Here is a 24,021-nt window from a genome sequence, read left to right as displayed (position 1 = left end):
TATGATTTGGACTTTTACAAGCAAAAATTATTATATTAAATAACGATTATTAATTTAATTATATTGATGCTTTAGTGTAATCGTAGTACGTGCGACCGTAAATATATATTGACAATGCAGTTTTTTTTTATGAACGTCACATAATATCAATTTGACTATTGGACCAATGTCGACATGACAATGTCACGCAACAGTGAGTGTTTTTTGTATTTTAATTCAACACCTAGCTTTTAGTTGGTTTCATATAGTTTGATGGTCTACTTTTATAAGCAACGAATAAACGAATATGGTGACGAAGTGCATTTAATTGGTAATTCTTAAAAAAAAGAGTAACAAAGTATTACTTAGATATAAGCAATGTATCGTATTATATTAGAAAAAATTATAGTATAATGTTTGGAAACATGCTGAGAATAATGCTTTAAGCATATGAAAAATTATTTATTTTTTCCTTAATTTTATGATGGAATTTCAGCAATATTTTAGAAAAAAATATTAAATTAATAATTTTCCCACAACCCCTTCTATGTACTCCCTCCGTCCCACGAAGCATGACACAGTTTCCTTTTTTGTCTGTCCCACGAAGCATGACACGTTTCTAAAAATGGCAAAAAATTTACCCTTTATTCACATTTTCACTTTTTCACCTACCACATTTAACACACAAAATACCAATTTCTTAATTCCCGTGCCAAAAAGAAGTGTGTCATGCTTCATGGGACGGAGGGAGTATATATTAACAATTCGTCTTTTATTTATACCATGCACAAAAACAATTAATTAAGTACATCATTAAAATTGAAACAATTAATATTATTAGATGATATCATGCACAAAAACAATTAAGTGCATAATTAAAATTGAAACAATTAATATTATTAGATCAAACACCTAAAAATGCTGTGAATTTATTATATACTCATTGTAAAAACAATTATCAATGTAATCAGTTATTTAAAATATTAATAATGGAAGGCCATATTTTACATATTATTATATACCATTATTTTGAGCGACGAGTCAAACAATCCATCTTTTTTTTTAATCGACAATAAACTAGAAAGAGACAAATTCACTTGACGAATCATTTTGTTTGTTCTATTCATACATTGCACAAGGACTACTTTTACACAACCCCGACTTCCAATCCCCACCATATCCGGCAGTTAGAAGCACACTTGCAAATTATGTTTTAGATTTCCATAATCAGAATCAAAATTTAAATTTCGATCGAGATAACTTCATCATTCATATCATAAATCAATCTAATCTTCTATTTATAACACTAAACATAAATTCACCACTCCATTTAATTTTGGAGGTAATAAGTACTCACTGCACATTAATGAACCATAGATGAGAATTAATATGATTGAGGATTTCATGAATTTGTCATAAATCTATGACCCAAAATCTAAAAGTTTAGTTATTTTCAATAATTTTGAATTAAAATAGTTAGATCAACCAACCAATAGCTCGAATTGATATCCACGCGACACTGTAAGAGCTCACATAACATGGAAAATCCATGCAATTGCAAACCACCCTATCTTTATCCCTACTTCATTGACTCTCTTTAAAATTAATTTTATAGGAGTATACATTTTTCTCTCGCTTTCTAAAATTATTTTATTACTTCCTTCCCGTTTGTTTCACTTGATCTAATTATTTTCAATATTATTATTATTTTTATTTATTTACAAAAAAATATTTTAATTTATTATTTCATCCGTTTATAAAAATTCATCATAATTTTTTTTAATAATAATTATTTTTAAAATTCTCACATATTACATATATTGACCATCATGTATTCACCATATTTTGTTAAATATATAGTTTAAATTGAATGAGACCGTCCGAAAAGAAATTCAGGTCAAATGAGACGAAATATAAAATTATACTCCCTCCGTCCCTGAAATAAGTTCCTCTTTTTCCATTTTGGGACGTCCCCCAAATAAGTTCCTCTTTCTTTCTTTCTATTTTTGGACAACTACCTCACCACTAATAATACTTTATTTATTCTTACTTTTCACTTTTTCACCACTCTCAATACTAATTATAACACTTTTTCACCTTTTCACTACTCCCAATACTAATTATAACATATTTTTCTCCACTATCAATACACTTTACCATTTTTCTTAAAACCCGTGCCGTCCCCAAAGAGGAACTTATTTTGGGGACGGAGGGAGTAGTATAGAATTTATTTAATTTTGTAAATGGTTATTTATATCTCTTTCTATATCTCTCTTCTTCATATTTGTTGTTTCTCTCTCTAGATTTCGTATTTACATTATATTTTGGTCTCTCTCTCTTGATTTTCTGTATTTGGAAGAGGGAGTTGTGGAGCCCAAAACTGGTCCTCTGCTTTGCTGGCTTGAAGCTCTCCATTGTTGGTTTTTAATGGGGTTTGTCTGATGAGAGAGACCAGAGTTCAGTTGCCCCAATCAACACACCATAATATTAATAGTAACACCACTTTCTCTTTTTTCTCTTTCTCTACTGCTTCTTCTTCTCTCACTTACCTCTCTCTCTCTATTGGTTTTTGTTTACATTTTCACTCGCACTCCATCGTATCATCATATTCGACATCATCCTCTTGTTATTGCTGCGCAGAGAAAAGAGATAGAAGACTAAAGGAACAAAAAACCCTTAGAGGGGAAAGTTCATTTTGAAATTTGCCTAATTTCCCTTTTTATGAGTTGACGGATCCACAGATCTACGCGTGTTTTTCACTTTCAGATCTTCGTTTCCGTTCAATTAGCTGTGGAGGTAACTTCTGTAGCATGTTGTGTGTGTTAATTTTGGCAGTGAGATTTTTCGTGAAGCTGAATTTGCTGAGGGTTTTTGTTTTTGCGATTTTAGGAAAATTAGGGCGTTTGTATTTTGGGTTTATTGGTTTAGCGATTTCTTTTCTGTTATTTTGGGACTTGGACCTTCTAGAATGTGAACTGGCTGACCAAATAAAACCCCGAAGAAAAAGTTAGTTTTGATTTTTTCAAAGCCGATTTTTCCATGGTGTTGAATTTTGTTTGCGGCGCTAATGGAAAATGGGATTTCCGTTGGTCAGAGATCTACTGTACATTGGAAAATTTCTATTTATTAGTAAACCTTGCTTTATATCATGGGATATTCTTGAACTCTAATTTTTGATATTTTTGTGGGTGTTGTTTTTCCATTTTCAGACTTCTAGCTTGCATTCTGTTCTGTGGAGGAGGATTTGGTATATACAACTTCATAGTTTGCTATAATTTGGGTAAGAGAAGTTGGCTTTGGGAGCTCGGTAAATGCGAATAATTTGGAGGGTGGTTTGGATGAGATGAGGGGATGTTATCCGGGTTAATGAACTTTTTGAGGGCCTGCTTTCGGCCAAGGGCGGATCGTTATGTTCACTCGGGTTCTGATGCAAGTGGGCGTCAAGATGGGCTTCTATGGTATAAGGACTCGGGGCAACATTTTAATGGAGAGTTCTCGATGGCTGTAGTTCAAGCTAATAACTTACTGGAGGATCAGAGCCAACTGGAATCAGGGTGTCTGAGCTCGAATGAGTCAGGTCCATATGGCACGTTTGTGGGTATTTATGATGGACACGGTGGTCCAGAGACCTCGCGGTTTATCAATGATCATCTCTTCCAACATCTAAAGAGTAAGTGCTAGAATCCGCTAGAATCTTGAGTTGCTGTATGTATAGTTACTTTAAAAGTTTAGATTAATTTTTGGAAAGAAAAAGAAAATATAGTCTGGGATATTTTGCACCAAATATCATCTGCTGATACAATATCTTGATATGGAATATTGCTCTTGCAAAGAAAGTAGCGTGTCAAAGGCAAGTTTTCATGATTTTATTGTCATTAAAGTAGCAAGAAACATGAATAGGAGCTTGACTGCTTAAATTGGTTTCTTATGTTAATTATTATTTTCTGCAATGATGTTGAATTTTGGGGTCAATTTTATTTCTTGATCATGCAGGATTTACGGGAGAGCATCAATCTATGTCGGTGGAGGTTATAAAGAAGGCATTTCAGGCAACAGAAGATGGCTTCTTCTCAGTTGTCAGCAGACAGTGGCCCTTGAAACCACAGATTGCGGCAGTTGGCTCGTGCTGTCTAGTAGGAATCATCTGTGGTGGAACTCTATATATTGCCAACCTCGGTGATTCCCGTGCTGTTTTAGGGAGACTTGTCAAGGCTACTGGGGAAGTACTCGCCATTCAACTCTCGGCGGAACATAATGCAAGTATTGAATCTGTGAGACAGGAGCTGCAGTCTTTGCACCCCGATGACTCGCACATTGTAGTTTTGAAGCATAATGTGTGGCGTGTCAAGGGTCTCATACAGGTTCGTCTTGTTCTACAACAACCACAATTTGATTCATTTTGCTGAGAACTTTCCATGTATATGCTTACTTCCTGCCTCACCATTGTCTGATGACATTGCTGCAATGAGTATGAGAAAGACTCTGAGCTGAGTGATTACTTAGGACCGGATCCACCTTCGTTCAGATTATCATTTTATTGAATCAATCTAGGTCTATAGTGCATTTTGACCTAGTTTGACATTCGGCCCTGTTCCTTGTCACATGAACGGATTAGTCTGTGCAAGAATTGATCTTCAATCTCAATTAACTGAACCGTAAAAGTCAAGGATTTTCTGTTGTCCATTTCTTATTTCTTGTAGACTGACCCATTGTGCTTGTGTTTATCTGCTGAAAAGCTCAGAAAGATGAACCATGTAGACTGACCCATTGTGCTTGTGTTTATCTGCTGAAAAGCTCAGAAAGATGAAATATGATGGTGTAATGAGACAAGTACCCATCAGTGTCCCTGAGACAAAAGTTCTTCCTATGTAGCCCCTTTCAGTTTTAGGTTATGTCTTAATCTATGGCTGTCATGATGGTGACTTTCTGCCTTAAATATGGTTGTTTTAGATGGGAGAGATTCATGAATCAGTACCAGTGTTCTTGATAATCTAACAATCCAGGACACAGCATTAAAATGCAAGATAAATTTGAAGAATACAAGTAGAGTAAATGAGGTGAATGTTGACTTCATCCACTGTCTCAAAGACATAACATGAAGTAACAAAATCCACCAATACTCCAAAAGAATTGATATCAAAGCAATAACTTAGACTCAGTGACCTGCAAAAGTCCTCAACCGCCGAAATAGGTCAAATGTGGACTAGTGAAATGTCCAAAATTTTATTTCCTCAGTACTATGACACCGCATTGGCTATTATCCCTATAATGTTTCTTTTGAGTTTCATTTGTGACAGTTGGTAATGCATATGTCGTTTTACAGGTGTCCAGATCAATTGGAGATGTGTATCTGAAAAAAGCTGAATTCAACAGAGAACCATTATATCAAAAATTTAGACTTCGGGAGCCGTTCAAAAGACCGATTTTGAGCGCAGACCCAGCAATTACAGTGCACCAGCTGCTGCCTCATGATCAATTCATTATATTTGCATCAGATGGTCTTTGGGAGCACCTTACCAACCAAGAAGCAGTTGATATAGTCCAAACCCATCCGCGCAGCGTAAGATATTTAATGCTTAAACTCAGGCTCACTTTTTCAGTTAAGAACCACATTGACGTGCAATCTGCCCCAGATTCATTTCATCATTTGCGCTAAAGAGCAGCAGACTATTGTGGCTTACGAGTTGTTTGCATATTACAAGAATCAGTATAAAGTAGGAAAGTTTCAGCACGTGTAGGCTTATGAGATGTGTGCATATTCGTAGTACTTGTATGGTTTATCACAAGGATCATTTCTTGAATGGAATATAACTGGTGCTTAAACTTTTACTTGTGGAGGTGAAAAAAATCATATAGGATGAAGAAAAGCATAAATGGAAGTGTAGAATAGATCACACTAGTTCGGTTGGAGAGCATAATTGGAAATAACATAGAGCGCAGATGGCCCTATCAAGCACAATGACGTGTCTTTTCATTACAACATAGAATACATGATTGAATCAGCTGTTTTCAAGGTCAAACAACGTTAGGTTCCTCCCACTAAACAAATCTTTCCCGACCCTCAACTCTGTTTCTTGCTGACCATAGTTCCTAGTAGAAGGTACTGATGCTGAGATGTTACTTGTAGCTGTTATACTGTTTCTGGTATTTGTAAGTTTATAACTAGTTTTCCACACAACATTGCTATAGATTTCTGTAATTACATGAATGATCACTGATAGTCTCCGATATCAGTTTATCAATATTTTGAATAATGGCTGATTTGGAAACAGTCGATAGATGAAGATATGAATATCTGTTATGACTTTACAGAATTTCTTTCCTTTAAATATATATACCCTCTAACTAGTAAAAAGGAGCATATCTTTCAATTGGTTTACTGTGTTTCTCATTCTCCTTCCTAACTAAGGATTCTAGGCTAGCATAAGCGAATAAGGTTATTTGCTCGTATAATGTGCAGGGAAGCGCAAGGAGATTAGTGAAAACAGCATTACAAGAGGCGGCTAAGAAGAGAGAAATGAGATACTCGGACTTGAAGAAGATCGACCGCGGTGTCCGCCGCCATTTCCACGACGACATCACCGTCGTGGTGTTGTTTCTCGACTCACATCTAGTGAGCCGCGCTAGTTCAGTCCGGAGCCCTAACGTATCTGTTAAAGGGGGTGGCATCACCCTGCCTCCCAACTTCCTCGCTCCTTGCACCACGCCGGCTGAGCCCGGCGCCACCTGACGTCGTCGCCCGCCTGTCCCCCTTTTGCTAATGTTAATTACCTGTTGTACAATCGTCATGTGAATACAGGTAGCCTCAACGATAAGAGCAGCCCTCGAATTCTTTAAATGTACACTGTAACTTTTTTTTTTTTTTTCTTTTTTCTTTTTTCTTCTTTTTTATTTTATTTTATTTAACTGGAGACTAATACTTGGCATAGTTCGAAATGCCCAAAGAGGCTGGGGAAAAAAAAGCGGTCTTGAAGGTGAAGATCATTATAGCAGAGCTGTGTTTTCTGGGCCAACATCCCTTTTTCTTACATTTGTTGTTTCCTATGTTATTCAGCTTCACTTTTAATCTATATTACTTTTGTAAATCCTGGGATCTTCAAGCTTAATGTCCTGATTTAGTTCTTGTTAAAGTTCCAGCTTGTGAAGAACTCTGCTGCTGCTTCTGGATGAACACAACTACAAGTGACATCTCTCTCTCTCTCTCTCTCTCTCTCTCTCTCTCCTTTTCTTTTCTTTGCCGTTTTATGTTTGTGTTTTATTGCATACTTCACAATATTATCTTTGGTGGTTTTGGAGTCTCCCAGGAATCCATTGTTTGTAACTGAGTTTCCATTTTCTGCATATCATGGTCCTTCTACTTTTTCTTCTTTACACACACACACAGAGTGAGAGAGAGAGAGAGAGAGAGAGATGTTTCTTTTATGTGATATTTGGGGATGTATTTGTGGGAGAGAGAGTGAGAGGTGAATGCTTTTTACTGTGTGAAATATCATATCAGTGTCAGGCATTTTTGAGCAGTCCCATAAGAGTCCTTTTTTGTGGTTTCCATTAGATTATGCGTCTGTTACATACAACACACAAAGGGTTAAAACCTAAAAATCAAAATATTACACAGTTATCAATGTCCCATTATTGGGTTTCTCATAATATTAGTATTAAATTTGGTATAAAAGGGAGGATATATTAGTATATACAAAACCACTTGGCGCAAATAATGGCCCTACGGTCCAATCCTCACCATCTAACGGCTGTAAAAAGTTGCAGGGGATACGTGTCGCAACGATCGACCCCTCGAAGGTAAATCAAATTTAACCAAACGGCCCAACGAAAAATGATGGTTCAATAAGATTTCATTTTGAAGGTCATTAAATGAATTTCCCTCGGATCTAATCGAGAGATAATTAATTTTATATTCTATAATTGGCGCATATATAATACTCCGATGCATCACATACTATTGTTTATACTTATATTTTAATGCCACAATCGAGCATGCAATTTATATTTTCTTTTGGAGTGCAATTTATACTTTATTAAATGGAATGCAGAAAATCAACACATGTATTGGCTAAATATGAGTTAAAACTTAAAATGTCATTTATTATTGTAAAACACTTATGAAATGGAAGTAGGAATGAAATGAAGCTGGGAATGAAATGATAAGTCTCAGGTGATTTCTATGCTTGGTATGTACAAGGAATACCAAATGAATGGAATTGTAATTTTTTGTTTGATTCCATTCTTATGATTCATAGCTAGAAATAAAGTTTATAAATGGAATGAAAATATTTTATTTTATTAATTTACCTTTTACATCACTTTAAAAGTATAAAAATTATAAATATAATTGAGTAGATAAATATTTTATTGATGTATTTCACGAAGAACTTTTGCAAAAATTTAAATTAAAATGGAATTAAGGTAGGAATCATCATTCCATTCTCACCTCCATTCCATCATACCAATCACCTCCCTACTATTTCCTCCGCTATTTAAAATTAAATTTAATTTTTCACACTTTCTTTTCACTATATACCAGTACGTTCACCCGTGCGATGCACGGCGAGTATCGAAATTAAACAAAATATTTAAATAAATAAATATAAATACTAAATAGAATTAAAATATAAGCAAATGTAAAATTTGTTTTAAAAACATAATAAAGTAATCCACATCAATTACTCAATAAAACCATGAATTCGAAAACGTAAATTTTCAACTTTGTATAAAATGCAATGATAATTATAGTTATTACATTTGGAGCAGTGGGGGTCGGTTTCCTGGTCAGAAATTCTGATGGTTCGATCTGTGCAGCTGTGGCACGTCGGGTGGGGATGACAGAGACTATTTTGATGGGAGAGCTTCATGCCTTGTTGCTTGGGGTTGGTTTCTGCTTGGAAAATGATTTGGGTCCGATTGAGGTGTTCTCGGATTCGCTCCTAGTGATTCATGTGCTCCAGGAACATCACCGTGGCATGAATTTGTTGAGCGATGAGCTCTTTGAGGTTTTTTGTCAAATTAAAGAGAGTGTTGTTTTTGAGTTCTTTCATGTTCATAGAGAGGGCAATCGTGCCGCTCATGTTTTAGCGAATTTCGCTGCTTTGTCGGATGGTCCAAAGATCTGGAAGTCGGATTTTCCAATCTGGCTCACAGATGTTGCTCATCGTGATCTAATATAATTTTTATTTCGGTTCGAAAAAAAAATTATAGTTATTACATAATTAAATAAATAAAAATATTATATTAATTTCAAATTATGCATTCATCATTCCTTAGATTATCTCCAACCATTTACATCAAACTCAAATTCATTTTACATTATATGTCACTTTCAATATTAATTATTTAATTATATTCCAATCATTTATACCAAACTTAAACCAAAGGTATATTTTTTAAATATTCTTTTCCCTCTTACTTTTTATACTTCTTCAATCATACATATATACATTTCAAATTATACATTCAGCCCCAAAAAATTTCAATTATTAATTTCATATAAAAATAAATATTATTCCAAACTTTAATTATTAATAAATAAAATATTAAATTTATTACACCACTTAGAAAATATAATACATTAAACGTATGGAATCGGATGATACATAAATTCAAAACAAATTCATTTAAAGAATTAATTTGACCCCCCCCCCCCCCCCCCAAAAAAAAAAGACAAAGCTATAGGATGCAGGAAAAACTATTATCCCCCCCCCCACCCTCCAACAATTCCCTAATTTCATAATACGAAAGAAATTATTAAAAAAACTACTAACAAACAAAAAACAGAGATTAAAGCTTAATAATTAATATGCATTTTGCACTGTGAAAAGACGACTTTAATTTAAACTTTTCACCATTTTTTGCCCCATGTTTTCCTCTCCACGATAGAAGTCTATATTTCATAGATTTAATCCAATAGGATGATAGTGAGAATTCAACCTTCGAACCAAGGAGCACCATTTTTTGCCCCATGTTTTCCTCTCCACGATAAGCCTAATAATTAAAGAATACAACAATAATAAAAGAAAAAGAAAGCAGACCTAATCTAAACTATTCACACCCAAAATTTAGGCGGTCCCGCTCTTCTTCATCTTCACTCTTCACGCCCATTTCACTGTTCTTCTTTGATCTTCTTTTCTTCAAGTCCATTTCACAGAACCATTGCAGCCATCTCGCCGCCGGACAACCAGCTCCACCCTGCCTTCTTTGGCAGCAGCCGCAGCACGGCACGTCTCTCTTTTTCCTTCTTCTCTCTGCATTTCTTTCACTCTCCATTTCTCTCGTAGCCTCGCATTGACATCTCTATCACCTATCACTCATCGCCGTACGGACCATCTTGCCTTCTACAGTAACAGCAGTGGCACCGCTCAAGCATACAGAAGTCTGCCTCTCCGGCTCCTTCATGCGGCCTTAAAATCAGCAGCCAAGATGTAACTCATTTATGCCTTGAAACATCATTTTTCCTTCTGATTCTCTTTTCTCAATCCACGAATTTTCAGAAAAGAAGTGCAGAAAAAATTGTGAAATGATAAATGAACGTGATTGGTATTTATAAATTGTAAATCTGATGCTCTTCTATAGCAGTTTAAATTCTTACCGTTTTCAATAGTGGACTGCTGATCACTAATTTTTTTAGCAACAAATTAAAAATGACTGCAACTAACACAGGTAATTGTAGCAAACAACAAGTAATCGAGTATCGTATCCTCAGGGACTGAAAAACCGAAATCACCCTAGCTATCTCCTAAACAAACTAAAATAGTAGACAGGCAACAAAAAGTAGAGATTGACTGACTTAAACTAAAACGCAAATAGCAATAAATAAAAGCACGTAGAAAAAATCAAATATTAAAAGACAACTGATCATAGGATAGTAAATTCATTAACTAAATCTATGCAATAAATCTATCAATCCTATGTACCAATTTAATCCAGTTATGCTGAGAGATCACTTAATTAATCAATCACTCTCGCTAGAGCAGCAACGATCGTAGATTAGTAAATTATCTATCTCCGTTAGGTCTCAAGAAAATCTACTAACTCCCAATAGCTCCTAAGAATAGCTCCCTATGATCCACCTATCTCCGCTAGGCCTCAAGGTTAAAATCATATCATACATTCCTGAATCCGCTAAACAGTTATCTCCGCTAGGTCTCAAACCGAATAGCTAAACATGCAAACTATTGATCAGATAATTCACAAGAAATTAAGCACCAGGAATTATGAATCATAAACTGGAAGGCACAAAGGTATTAATAAATAAATCACATAAATTCAATCAACTATTTACAAACCCTAGAATCAGCTAAACGAAACTAGCCAGACATACTGAAATAAAACAGAAACATAATTAAAAAGAACGCAATTGGAATAACTGAATTATATAAAAACTGAATAAGAAGAATTGTAGCAGCTTGAATCTTCAATCTTGTGGAAATCCAATCCAAGCAGTATAAACTGGAAAGCAATAAATTCTAAAGCTATGAAATTGAAAAACTAAAGTTGGAAGCTGAAAAATAAAGTTGGGAACTGAAAAGGGAACCCTGAATAGGTCAAAAGAGGACCTATATATTGGCACAGGGGATAAATACAGTATAGAGCTCGAAAATACTGATAAAATCCGAAAATCCCGCAAAATCCCGAAAATTCGGAAATTCCCGTCGGGCACTATTTACTAGGGGTGAGCAGTCGGTCCGGACCAGACCGAACCGGACCGGACCGACAAAACCGAGGACCGAATTCTTAGAATTTGTAGGACCGAACCGGACCAACCTAAACACTAGGACCGAACCGGGACCGGACCGAAACCGACGTCGGTCCTCGGTCCGGTCCGGTCCAAAACCGAAAAAATGGGCAGTTTGCGAAATTAACCCAAAAATCACATTTTTACACATATTTTAACTTGTTTAACAACAATAATTAAAATATTAATGATATTAATAATTAAAATATTAATAAAAATATTAGAAATAATTAAAATATTAATAAAAATATTAGAAATAATTAAAATATTAGAGAATTAGGGTTTTAGAATATTAGAAATAATTAAAATATTAATAATATTAATAAAAATATTAAATATATATTTAATATATATATATTCGGTTCGGTCCGGTTTTCATCGGTTTTGGCCTCCTCCGGACCAAAACCGAACCGACCATAAGTTGGTCCATGAAAATGGGACCGGACCGGACCAATCACTGGACCAAAACCGGCCCGGACCGACGAAACCGACCGGTTCGGTCCGGTCCGTCGGTTTTGGTCCGATTTTGCTCACCCCTACTATTTACTGTTGCGCGCACTTTCTTGTTTCGGCCATATCTTTCTCGTCCGAACTCGGATTTGCGAACCGTTTGCGCCTACGAACTCGTATCGAGACGAACTACAACTTTCATTAAGATCAACAGTCCAAATTCGAACTTCATATTTCTGTAAAATTCATCAAAGTACGAGCAAGTAACATATTTCACAATATAAAGCAATTTAAGCACAAAACAATCATCAAACACTCAATTTCCTATAAAATTAACATCATAAGAACATTAAAAACCATGGAAACATGAGTGTTATCAACTGCTGCAGTTTATTTGCTAACTGACGTCGTGGGTTGTTCATTTAAGAACATGGTAGTTATCGAATGCAAAATAGAGAAAATATGAGGTAGGTGTGGAAAAACTGAATTAGAGAGATAACTGTGTTTGAATCTCTCGTTCTATTTTTGTGGATTTTGTTGTGATGCGCAGCCTTCAATATATTTGCACTTTACATGTTTTATTTGCTAAATTGCCACAAACTGTGTTTTCATATAATAGATAGATATAAATAAACAAATAAATAAATACTACTATTATTTTATAGATTCAAAAAACGAATTCTTGGACAAATAATGGTTGTCGTTGTCGTACGTTTCCCATGCAAGTATTGGTCAACCTGAGTGCCTCCTCAAGCAATATGACGAGCTTTTCTTTCCTTTTTAAAAAAATAAAAATAAAAATCTTATTTCATGCTAGTATTTTAGTTGGTAAGTGTCTTCTTACATTGAAAGATCGTTATAGGATTTCGTATGACATATAACATGAGAATCTTTTAAGACAATCAGTTTTCAATTAAATACATTTTGCACTCTTGTACTCTATTTTGTTTTAGAGGGGCGTTTATTCTAAATGATAGATAAGATAAATCGACAAAAATAATTTAAATTAATCTACTATTTATTTTGATAGATTAATTATGAACTATTTTGATGATGAGAGTTTCATTGGCGAATAAAAGTACCATTTATCAATTTTAGGAATCATGACCGACGACAATGCCTATTTTTTCTTTCTTTTTTTCAATAATGCTATTTGGACAAAATATGTCCCAAAAAATGGTTAAATACTTTAAAAACATACTTTATTTATAACAAAGGATTTGATTATTTTTATTATTTTCTCCATATTGTATTTTTTTTGTAATTTTTTAATATTTTTTTATTTATTATTATTTGTTTAATTACAAAAATTACAAAAAGAATAGTAAAAAATAAAGTAATTATTTAAAAATTATAAAAAAGCTATGATGTGGAGAAAACAATAAAATTAATTAAATATTTTTTTAAATTTGAACCAAATTTTTTAAATAATTTAATTTTTAAAAACATTTAATATTTTTTTTATCTAGAAAAATTTAGTCCAAAAAGTATACTAACCGATATTGTATTTACCATTAATGAAGATGAGCTGACAATTGTCTCTAGCACATTATTATTCTTTAAATTGGATTGATGTGCTATTTATTACCTATTGTAGAGTATGACAAGATTTATTACCCAACCTTTATTCGTCCAAATCTATATTTAATGTCGTATTATCTTGAATGAGTATGGTACAAAGTCTAATGTTGACCAATTGCCACCTAGACGTACATTCACGATCTATTTATATACTTGTATAAAGCGCTATATAATGTAGAGCTCTCCGGTATTCTCTATCTTATATGACACTCTCATAATTTAGTATTTGCTTCATTCTCAATTCTACATTATATGATATTTTTTCATTTTATTTTCATCTATCCCACATTGAATTTATACTAAGGGGGGTGTATTCGTTGTGGATTTCCACAGACTTTAAAAAGTCCATGGAATTTAAATTCCATGGAATTCACATAGATTCCAGATGACTTTCAAAGAATTCGTGGTTGAATTTCACCCCGATTTTCACTGATTTTCGAAGACTTTACGGGATAATTTTGGAATTGAATTCCATGAAACCAGCGCCCGCGGAGAACCAGCGCCCGCTAGAAAAGACCCAGCGAGCGCTGAGTTCCAGCGAGCGCTGGGAATGTCAAAGAAACACTATGGCACAATGCTTGAATTTCTTCTCAGCGGTCGCTGGGAAAGTCAAAGAAACATTATGGCTATCTGATTTAATTTCTTTTTGACTTTGTCTTCCCACTTGATTCGTTCAGTAAATTCTAGGAGCACTTGAGATTTTCTGCAATCATCTAATATTGCAATGTTTATGATAATTAGCAGAAGAATCTTATAACCAAGTGAAGAGGAATGCATGTGAACACGAGGATTGTCAAGGGCTGTCACCACTGAGGATTCCTGTGAAAATATTGAAACACTGCTGCAAACATTTTGCAAGATCACTTTCCTAATGTTTTGAGTTTCAGCGCATGCTCAAACCCAGCGAGCGCTGGCCTTCTCAACGTATGCTGAGTTCAGGCGCTCGCTGGCTTCTTAGCCGCGGGCGCTGGAACTCAGCGCACGCTCAAAATTCCATGGATTTCAATTCTCGTGGTTCTTGGCCGGATTTCGTCGTGTGTATTTTTTGGATGAAATCCATGAAAGTCATTCCGGATTTGAAGTCAATGGAATAACGAATACACCTAGATTTGTATGGATTTTAAAAAGTCTGAAACGAATACACCCAGATTTATATGGACTTTTAAAAGTCGGGAACGAATACACCCAGATTTCTGCAGACTTTTAAAAGTCTGGAACGAATACACCCAGACTTTTAAAATCCATAGAAATCTATTAAACTCCACAACTAATACACCCCCCTAAATTTCATCAATTCATAATCTAAATAAAAGATTCAATTTTCATGCATAAATTAACTCATCTATCTTTTCTACAATGATATTCTATTAAATTTAGTTATGAGAAAATTTAACTAAAGAAATACTTATAATATGTATACAAAAAATATATATATTTAAATAAATACTTATAATAGTTATTAAATTGCGATTATATATAAAAAAGAAAGAAAAACCTAAAAACCCTTGAAAGCACATGAAAAGCTGACTAAGGGCCGAGCCTCATTAAAACTTCTTTAAGGAAAATCCCATGAGAAAAACCTTAGAGAGGGAAAAAGAGTATTCGTCTAACAAACGAAAAAATGCACATAAAATAGCCAAAGAAAAGACGACGAAAAGAACAAAGAACAAAGGGATGAGGGATAACTTCCGGAGCTCCGGCCTAACTATCGCCCCTAAGTAATCCTTGACGCCCCCCTACTCAAAGAAAAACTCGCCAAGCGCGCAACAGACAACAAGCGAAACTCTATGGAAAATAAAAACCCAAGAAAGCAGCAACCTATAAAACAAACCTTTCGGCACCTCAATGACCAATCTGCCAGAAGAAGAAAAGCTCAAAAATGATGGATAAATAGAACGCCCCATCATCGAGCATCTCCGGCCACTCAGACCCCAACTAAATAAATACTTATAATAGTATTATTACCCAACCTTTATTCGTCCAAATCTAGTGAGAGAAAAGAGGAGTCAAAATCTAGATAAAGTAATACTCATAATATGTATTTCAAATACATAGTTTTCCCATTTTTTTTTATAATTGTAATAGTTTTTCACAATAAATTTAGGATTAAATGCATGTAATATCACCAACTTTGATCGAAATTCAAATTAAGCACGAACTTAAAAAGTTTCAATTTATATGGATAATTTTACTTTGTGTTCAATTTTAGCACCCTTTTCTGTTTTTCCCAAATTCGATCCTATGTGTCATTGACGTGGCTTGCCGGCACAAGCTTTAGTATTTTCCTGCCAACGAGCAAAACGCTTCGTTTTGTAGCATTTAAAACATTGTCGTTATTAATTAAAACCTGATACAAATAAAAATCACGCCAAACACTTTAGAACCCTAATTTTTACTGAAACGTGTTGTCTTCTTCCCCCCTCCCCCGCAACAATCTTTCTTTTATTCTCGAGCAATGCTATAGTGTCATCTTCTTCATTTTCTCTCTCATACATTTGATTCTCCCGATTTCCAAAAGGCACACGATTGTGAGCGGCATCGGAGGCGAGATGCGGCCTCACCGAAAATTCGAAGGTCGTGGTGGCAACAGCTTTGATGGAGGAGCTAAGGCTCGGTTTTAGGAGAAGGACCCGCGTGAATTTCCAGCGAGGGAAGGAAAGAGAAGGACGACGCGAACTAAACGCCGGATTCTGGGGGCAAGACTCAGAGCTGCGGTGATGGCGACGAATTTGGGCATAAATAGGCAGACCTTTTTCGAAAGACACGAGGAGAAAGACGAGATGATTTTGGGGGTTTCGATTTTTCACCAAAGATGGTGGAGATTGGGGTTTTTTCTTTTTTGGAGGATGAAGATTTTCCACGATTTTTGAGGGGATTGCCCAGATTTGCCGGAGATTCGCTGATTTTCACCGCAAATGGTGATTGCTAGTAATGGCAGGCTGCCAGATTTTCCGGTGAGCGGCAATCTTCGTCGGGCTCATAGCAGCGGCGCGACGTCCGAAAATGAAGAGAAGTCGGTATTGGTGTACAAATTGGACTTTTAAATTTGAAAAAAAAAAATTGGTGCTAAAATTGAATACGGATTAAAGTTACACATTTAAATTGATTTTTTTTAAGTTACAAATTGCCACGCGTCATTTGGAAGACACGTCATTGCCACATGGTTTTTTTTTAACATCTGCTGAAATAGAAATTTTATTAAAAAAAGAAAAAAGAGGTTTTGTTTAACATCACCGGGGAACAAATCGGTGCAAAAATTGAATATGGAGTAAAGTTACCCATATAAATTGGAACTTTTTAAGTTCTTGCTAAATTTGGATTTCGATCAAAGTTGTTGATATTACATGTATTTAACCTTTAAACTTATATTAAACTTCATAATCTTAATCTATACAAAAAAATTGTTATTAAATTTCAGCATTTGGAGACCTAAAATTATAGATGTTTTTCAAATAAATAGGCTCTTCAATTGAATTTTATCATATAAAATAAATAATATGATACTTAGATATATTTGAAATAAATATATATGTTCTTTAATTTAATTGGTAATATAAATCGTTTTAAATAAATCATCATTTCCACATTAATGTTTTATTAAATGTCACCATGGAAAAATTTAAATAAAAGTATATTGTTGTGTCCAAAAATAACAACTGTAATGGAAAGCAATAAGAACGCATAGATTTACGTGGTTCGATTGTAATGATCTACGTCCACGGGGTTTCGGGGTGTTTTTCACTATCTTTCGGGGAGAGATTACATTCTACAAATAATGAAAATATATGCCTCTATTTATAGGCAAAATACTAAGAATTGTAATAGGAAAATGACTCTATTCAAACTTATAATAGGACAATAATTCTTTATATTTATCATCTTTTCCATGATAATCTCCTTCTTTATCTAGAATTTGATAGTATTCAAGATAGCTCCAAATCCCGAAAAATCAGGGCTGTTCAGCTACAGAGCTAAAACAGGGTTGTTCGGCTCGGGGCTGAAACAGGGCTGTTCGGTTGCGGGGCTGAAACAGGTTTTGTTATCGTTGAATTTAGGCCTTAGTCTTCTGATCTTCCAGGGATGAATATTTTTGTCCTCATCAGCTTCTCCCCCCTAGTCTGGTCAAAATGCGGTAACTCTGGTGTTTTGGCTAGACTAAAGAACTTCAAGTGGTAGGGCTGAATTCAACGTAACAACGTTGTTGCTTCTTTTTCTTAATGTCTACATTTTTCCCCGGATGGAAGGGACTTCACAAGGTGTATTTTTCGAATTCGCAAGGCTGAATACTTTTGAGCAGCTTTGATACTCGTCGGGAATCTCTTTGTAGGATTGCTACCCTGTTCTTCAAAATAGTTTTCTCGACAAATTCACATTACGCTTTTGGATTGAAGCATTGGGATTGCAAGGCTGGGTTGCATCATTATGGTTGAACCGCTAGGGTTACGTTGTCAAAGCTACGCAGCTTAGTCCAGGTGTTGACTTGTCTTTGACTTTCTATTTTTGCCATGTTGAAAACATTTGTGACAACTCACAAATACACGGGAATTGTTAGTTTTTTTACCTTGAATCAATTACAAGACCCACTTCATTTTCGGATTGAGCTTTACAAAATTGAGTCCACCAATAAAGATGCACAAAACTGTCCTCAAGCCTGCATTTGACATCAAGATATTTCGGTTGCAAGAATAAGTATATAATATTTTTCAACCTTGTAGAAGAGCAATGGTTAGACATTTTAATCCTGCGAAATAGCAAAGATGTTATAACGCCTTTGGAGTTGGTTTTAACTTGCGGCAGATATCCAGGCAGGCATATCAAGACCAAGAAAGTTAAGAAGATATAATAATTTACACCGAGCTATTTTAGAGCATTCATTGATTCGAGATTGTTTTTGTTGTAAACTCTCGATTTATTCGTCCAGTACTTAGTTATTCAAAGCTTTATTTCACCTCTTCATTTCATGCATCAAACTTGTTTGGAGCCATCTTTCCTTTCATTTGTTTCACTTTTGCATGTTTTTCAAGATTTGTAAGAGCTTAAGAGAGCTTATGAGGATACAGACAAACATGAGAAGACGTGAGCAAGCCGACGAAGGTGTAATCAAGCCTATGACGTCTTGAGCAAGCCTGTGAAAGATGTAAACGTGTTCGAAACATCCTAACAGGATTGATATGTTTGGGAAGCATAGGCAAGCCTGTTTGAAGGAAAATCATTGGTGAAGTTATAAAGGTCTAGCTAATCTCAGCAAGACAGAGTCAAACTTGTTTAAGGCTTAGATGAGCCAACGAAGGCGAAAACAAACTTGTAGGGGTGTAAACAAGCCTGCGTAAGCGTAATTAGACCTGCAAAGGCTTAAACAAACCTGTAAGAGTTTTGGCGAGCCGATGAAGGCGAAATCATACCCGTTAAAGGTTTTGGTAGGCCGAGAAACCTGTAAGGTTGAGCTTGTGCAAGCATGATCTGGTATTTTTAAGACATGATTTTGTTTTCAAGATGTGAGACTTCAATCTTAATCACGAATGGAACTTCAAGTCGTAAAGAGCATAGACAAATCTGCTAGGTTGTAATAAGGCTCGTGTCGTTGTGGTCCGGGATGTAGGGAACTCATTCGAGTTTTGGCAGACTCGTTGGAGTCAGAGAGGGCTCATTTGAGCTAACGGAACTCATTCGAGTTTTAGCAATGCTTGTTCATTGCGCAGTACGATTTTGGAGAGTACAATCGAGAAGTACATTTATAGAAACTAATTAAAGACAATATGCACAACCCTACAAAGAAAGGGTTAGACTCGAACATAGACAACGTTTTTCTTCTATAAGTCATGGAAATAATTTAAGGTGGAGATCGTTACCCCTTTGTCGATGGTAGACGAAGTCGTGAATTATAAAGAGTATAGACATACCTGTAAGAATTTAGCATATTAGGAGATTCTTGTTCTTGGCTTTTGATCCTGCAAAAATAAGCATTAGGACCCATTCGGGTTCCGGCAACCCTTGTTGGTTTTGGTTGGAACAAAACTTTGTAGGTTTTGGTCAGTGCAGGGCTCATTTAAGCTCGTTGGCCGCATTCGCGCAGGGCAGGGCTCCTTCGAGCTTGTTGAGCGCGTTCGCGTAGAGCATGGCTCATTTGAGCTTGTTCGCGCAGGGTTGTTTGGGGCTTTGCGGTGTTGTCGTGAATGTGTCAGGGTTGTTTTGATTTAGCATTCATGCAAAGTCTTTGTGGGGATGAATATCCATGAGGAATTTTAACGGGGATGATTATCCCTACGAAATTTTTCTGCAGGGATGATTATCCCTACGAAGTTCGAAAGGGGATGATTATCCCTGCTGAGTTTGAACGGGGATGATTATCCCTACGAAGTTCGAACGGAGATTATTATCCCTACAAAGTTCGAACATGGATGATTATCCCTGCTGGCATTTGAACGGGGATGATTATCCCTGCTAGAGTTTGAACGGGGATGATTATCCCTGCTGAGTTGGAATGGGGATGATTATCCCTACGAAGTTCGAACGTGGATGTTTATCCCTACTGGCATTTGAATCGAGGATGATTATCCCTGCTGGCGTTTGAACGGGGATGATTATCCCTGCTAGCGTTTGAATGAGGATGATTATCCCTACGAAGTTCGAACGAGGATGATTATCCTTGTTGGCGTTTGAATCGGGGATGATTATCCCTACTAGCGTTTGAACAGGGATGATTATCCCTATGAAGTTTGAACGGGGATGATTATTACTGCTGGCGTTTGAATCGGGGATGATTATCCCTGCTGGCATTTGAACGGGGATGATTATCCCTGCTAGCGTTTGAACGGGGATGATTATCTCTACGAAGTTTGAACGAGGATGATTATCCCTGCTGGCGTTTGAACGGGGATGATTATCCCTACGAAGTTTGAACGGGGATGGTTACCCTGAGATTTTAACGGTGATGGTTACCCTGAGATTTGAACGAGGATAATTATCCCTGAGATTTTGAACGGGGATGAATATCCCTGATTTGTGCGGTGTTTATGCACATGTTGCCTGTAAGGTTGTAGCAGGGCTGTTTAGACTTTGACGTCGTTGTTTAGACCTTGGCAGGCTTCCTGTCAACCCTGCAAAATTTATACTTGGCACAAAGATTTCGTTATTTTTGCAGAATAGGATCTATCTATCTATCTATCTATCTATCTATCTATATATATATATATATATATATATATATAGGTGGGCTACCGTGAGAGCACATCTCAAAATAAGAAATAAGAGCAATTTTTAATGTATGAATTTTATGTAGAACACGTATGAATTCGCTGTATAAAGGTATGAATTGTGAAAAATAAATTTTTGCTACCTTTGGGATTCGAACTTAGGACCATAAATCCATCCAACAGGATTATGAATCAATCGTAGATCTTGATGATCTAAGGGCTAAAAATGATTTTTATTTTATATCTTAAGAAATGCTCTTATTTTAGTCCTTCCCTATATATATATATAGGGGAGGGCTACAGTGAAAACACTTCTTAAAATATAAATATAAACGTTTTTTAATGTACGAATTTTATCCAACAAGGTTACGAATCCATCCAACAGGATTACGAATTGTGAAAAATAAATTTTTGCTACCTTTGGGATTCGAACCCAGGACCACAAATTCATCCAAAAGGGTTACGAATCAACCGTACATCTTGATGATCTAAGGGCTGAAAATTGTTTATATTTTATATTTTAAGAAGTGTTTTTATCTTAGCCCTTCCCTATATATATATATATATATATATATATATATATATATATATATATATATAGGGGGCGGTTATTCAATAAACCACCCTTATTTTAAGAATTACGAACCAGCAAAAATGCATGAATTTTATGTATAACACGCATGAATAAACTGTATAAAGGTATGAATATCACAAAAAATAATTTTTTGCTACCTTTGGGATTCGAACTCATGACCATGAATATATCCAACAAGGTGATGAATCAACCTTAGATCTTGATGATCTAAGGGCTGAAAATGGTTCTTAATTTATATTTTAATAAGCGTTCTTATTTTAGCCTTCCCCTATATATATATATATATATATATATATATATATATATATATGGCCGCTCCAATGAGACCCCCTAATTTTAATGAGATCTAAGGCACGATCTGGTGCGTTTATTTTATCAATCCTATGGCTGATATTGTATCTGGAGGGTGATTTTTTTTTTTCGCAGGGTTCGAACCCTGGAGGGAGCAGAATATTTTAAATTTTGTTATTCATTAGTATATACTGCCTTGTTCATCAGTATATATGTCTTATTCATTACCAATTTTTTAAATTTCATTTTTCATCAGTATATACATCTTGTTCATTAAATATACGTCTTGTTCATTAGTATTATATGTCTTATTCATTGTCCTCATGTTACACGAAAAAATAGGGGGTTTCACTGGAGCACATCCCTATATATATATATATATATATATATATATATATATATATATATATATATATTCTCATCCATTCCCTTTTTTGGGTGATATGTGAATTATCCACGCGAACATATTGCCGAAGATTAGGAGCAGATAAAAATATCACAACTTTATCCTGGTCATGCATGGCTGACATTAAATTCAATTTTAATTCGGGTTTTAGCACCTATGCATAATTTATGTGGTTTCTCAAAATAATATTTCATTTATGCAATCAAGAATTATCATGCTTTGATTAAGACGATGAAGTCTAATACTCCCTCCGTCCCATTATTGAAGACACACTTTCCTTATTGGGTTGTCCCAATAATAAAGAAACACTTCCAAATAAGGAAAGAATTAGGACTTAACAATCATTAATTAATTTATCACTAATTAGGGTATAAAAGTCTAATAAAACCCTAAATCCTTTCTCCCTCTCTTGAATATTCTCACTCATCCTCTCTCTCTCTCGGCTCTCTTGGCGCCGCCGCTGCCCTGCCGGCGGTATCCACCCTCATCATGCCCTCTCTCCCTCATCACCGATGCTGCCCTGCCGAACATCAACCGGACCTCCGCAAGTGTCCCTTGTCTCGCCTCTGTCTTACCTTCTCTCTCTCGGCACCACCGGTCTCGCCTCTGTCTCGCCCTCTCTCTCTCGGCGCCGGAAGAACAGCAGCAACGAGCCTTCTCCGGTCGAACAGCCGCCACCCGTACCCCTCTCTTCTCCGGCGGATCTAGGGGCTAGGGTTTGCAGGCGCGACGGATCTGGTTCTAGTGGCTAGAGATTTCGATTTCTTCCACTCATACCCCTTCTCTGGTTTGTAGGGTGGCGGAGATGTCGATTTCTTCCATCAATGCTGCCGCTCTTGCCGGACTCTGCTGTGGAGCCTCCGACCACTCGCCCACACACTAACGAGGGTAGAGGGCCGAGCCCTAGCCCCGTCGAACATCCTTCTTTCTCCTTCCCTTTCTTGATTTTGGTCATCTTTTTGGTTCGATTTTGATTTTCATTTTTTAGTTAACATTTTGGTTCGATTTTGAGTTTCATTTTGTGGATCGTTGGAGCTCTGTTTTGGTTGAGATGGTCGAAGAACTCGGAGTCTGGCGGTAAAGACGGGGGTTGGAGAATCTCCCAATTCTGTTGTTTTTGCCGCCTCAGAGGTTTGGGGTGGCAGTGGGTGGACATGGGGGGCGGCGAGGTGGTGGGTGTGCGGCGGAGGACGGCGGCGGCGTGGTTGGATTTCAATTGAATATAAATTCTGGACCAAAAAAAAAATTAATTAAATTAAATAAAATTTTCAAAATTTTTGAAGTTAAAAAATTTAAATTCCAGCACAAACATTAAATAAATGAACTAAATTTAAACTAATCAAATACACTAATGATGTGGGCCACAACACTTTATCACCTAAACTATCTCACTTTATCACCTAAACTACCTCTCATTAATCTCCGTGCCCAAATGAAGTGTGTCTTCATTATTGGGACGGAGGGAGTATTTTATAGTCATGCTCACATGCGATGATAAATTTAAGACTTTCATACATGAATCACCACAGTTTTAGTGGGTTACCCTTGTTATTTTTGTACCTTTTGTCATGTTTTTCTGTATGTTTTCGCAAGTCTGCTTCTCAGTCTGCTTACAGGTCTACTTCTTGCTCTTTTTTCCTCGGTTTATTTAGTTGTACTTATGAAAATTCTCAAGCAAGGTGATTAGTAAAAATTGGAAACCTCCAAAGACAGAGTTGTAATTCGATAAGGCATGTTACATATTTCAACAAGTGTCGTGCCATAACTTCTTGGCAAGATATAA

At 35.8% G+C, this 24,021-nt stretch overlaps 1 protein-coding gene across 2 annotated transcripts; it reads left to right on the top strand.

The window, feature by feature from the left end:
• Positions 1–2,264: 2,264 nt before the first annotated feature.
• Positions 2,265–7,127, top strand: LOC130989279 (probable protein phosphatase 2C 60). 2 transcript variants are annotated; one of them, XR_009090554.1, is made up of 6 exons: positions 2,265–2,775; positions 3,189–3,649; positions 3,973–4,340; positions 5,303–5,539; positions 6,440–6,778; positions 6,892–7,127. XR_009090554.1 is itself a non-coding variant. In XM_057913235.1 (6 exons), exons 3-6 carry the CDS (start codon positions 3,331–3,333, stop codon positions 6,707–6,709), a joined length of 1,194 nt encoding a protein of 397 aa, XP_057769218.1. In that variant the 5' UTR covers positions 2,265–2,472; positions 2,620–2,775; positions 3,189–3,330; the 3' UTR covers positions 6,710–7,127. The 2 variants fall into 2 exon arrangements, 1 of the variants encoding a protein (XP_057769218.1); XM_057913235.1 differs by having other exon boundaries at positions 2,265–2,472; positions 2,620–2,775; positions 6,440–7,127.
• The last annotated feature ends 16,894 nt before the right edge of the window (positions 7,128–24,021 follow it).

The sequence above is a fragment of the Salvia miltiorrhiza genome, chromosome 6 (assembly GCF_028751815.1).
Source record: "Salvia miltiorrhiza cultivar Shanhuang (shh) chromosome 6, IMPLAD_Smil_shh, whole genome shotgun sequence".
NCBI classification, from domain to species: domain Eukaryota; kingdom Viridiplantae; phylum Streptophyta; class Magnoliopsida; order Lamiales; family Lamiaceae; genus Salvia; species Salvia miltiorrhiza.
Note: the sequence above shows the minus strand (reverse complement) of the source record. Positions and strands in the feature narration are given on the sequence as shown.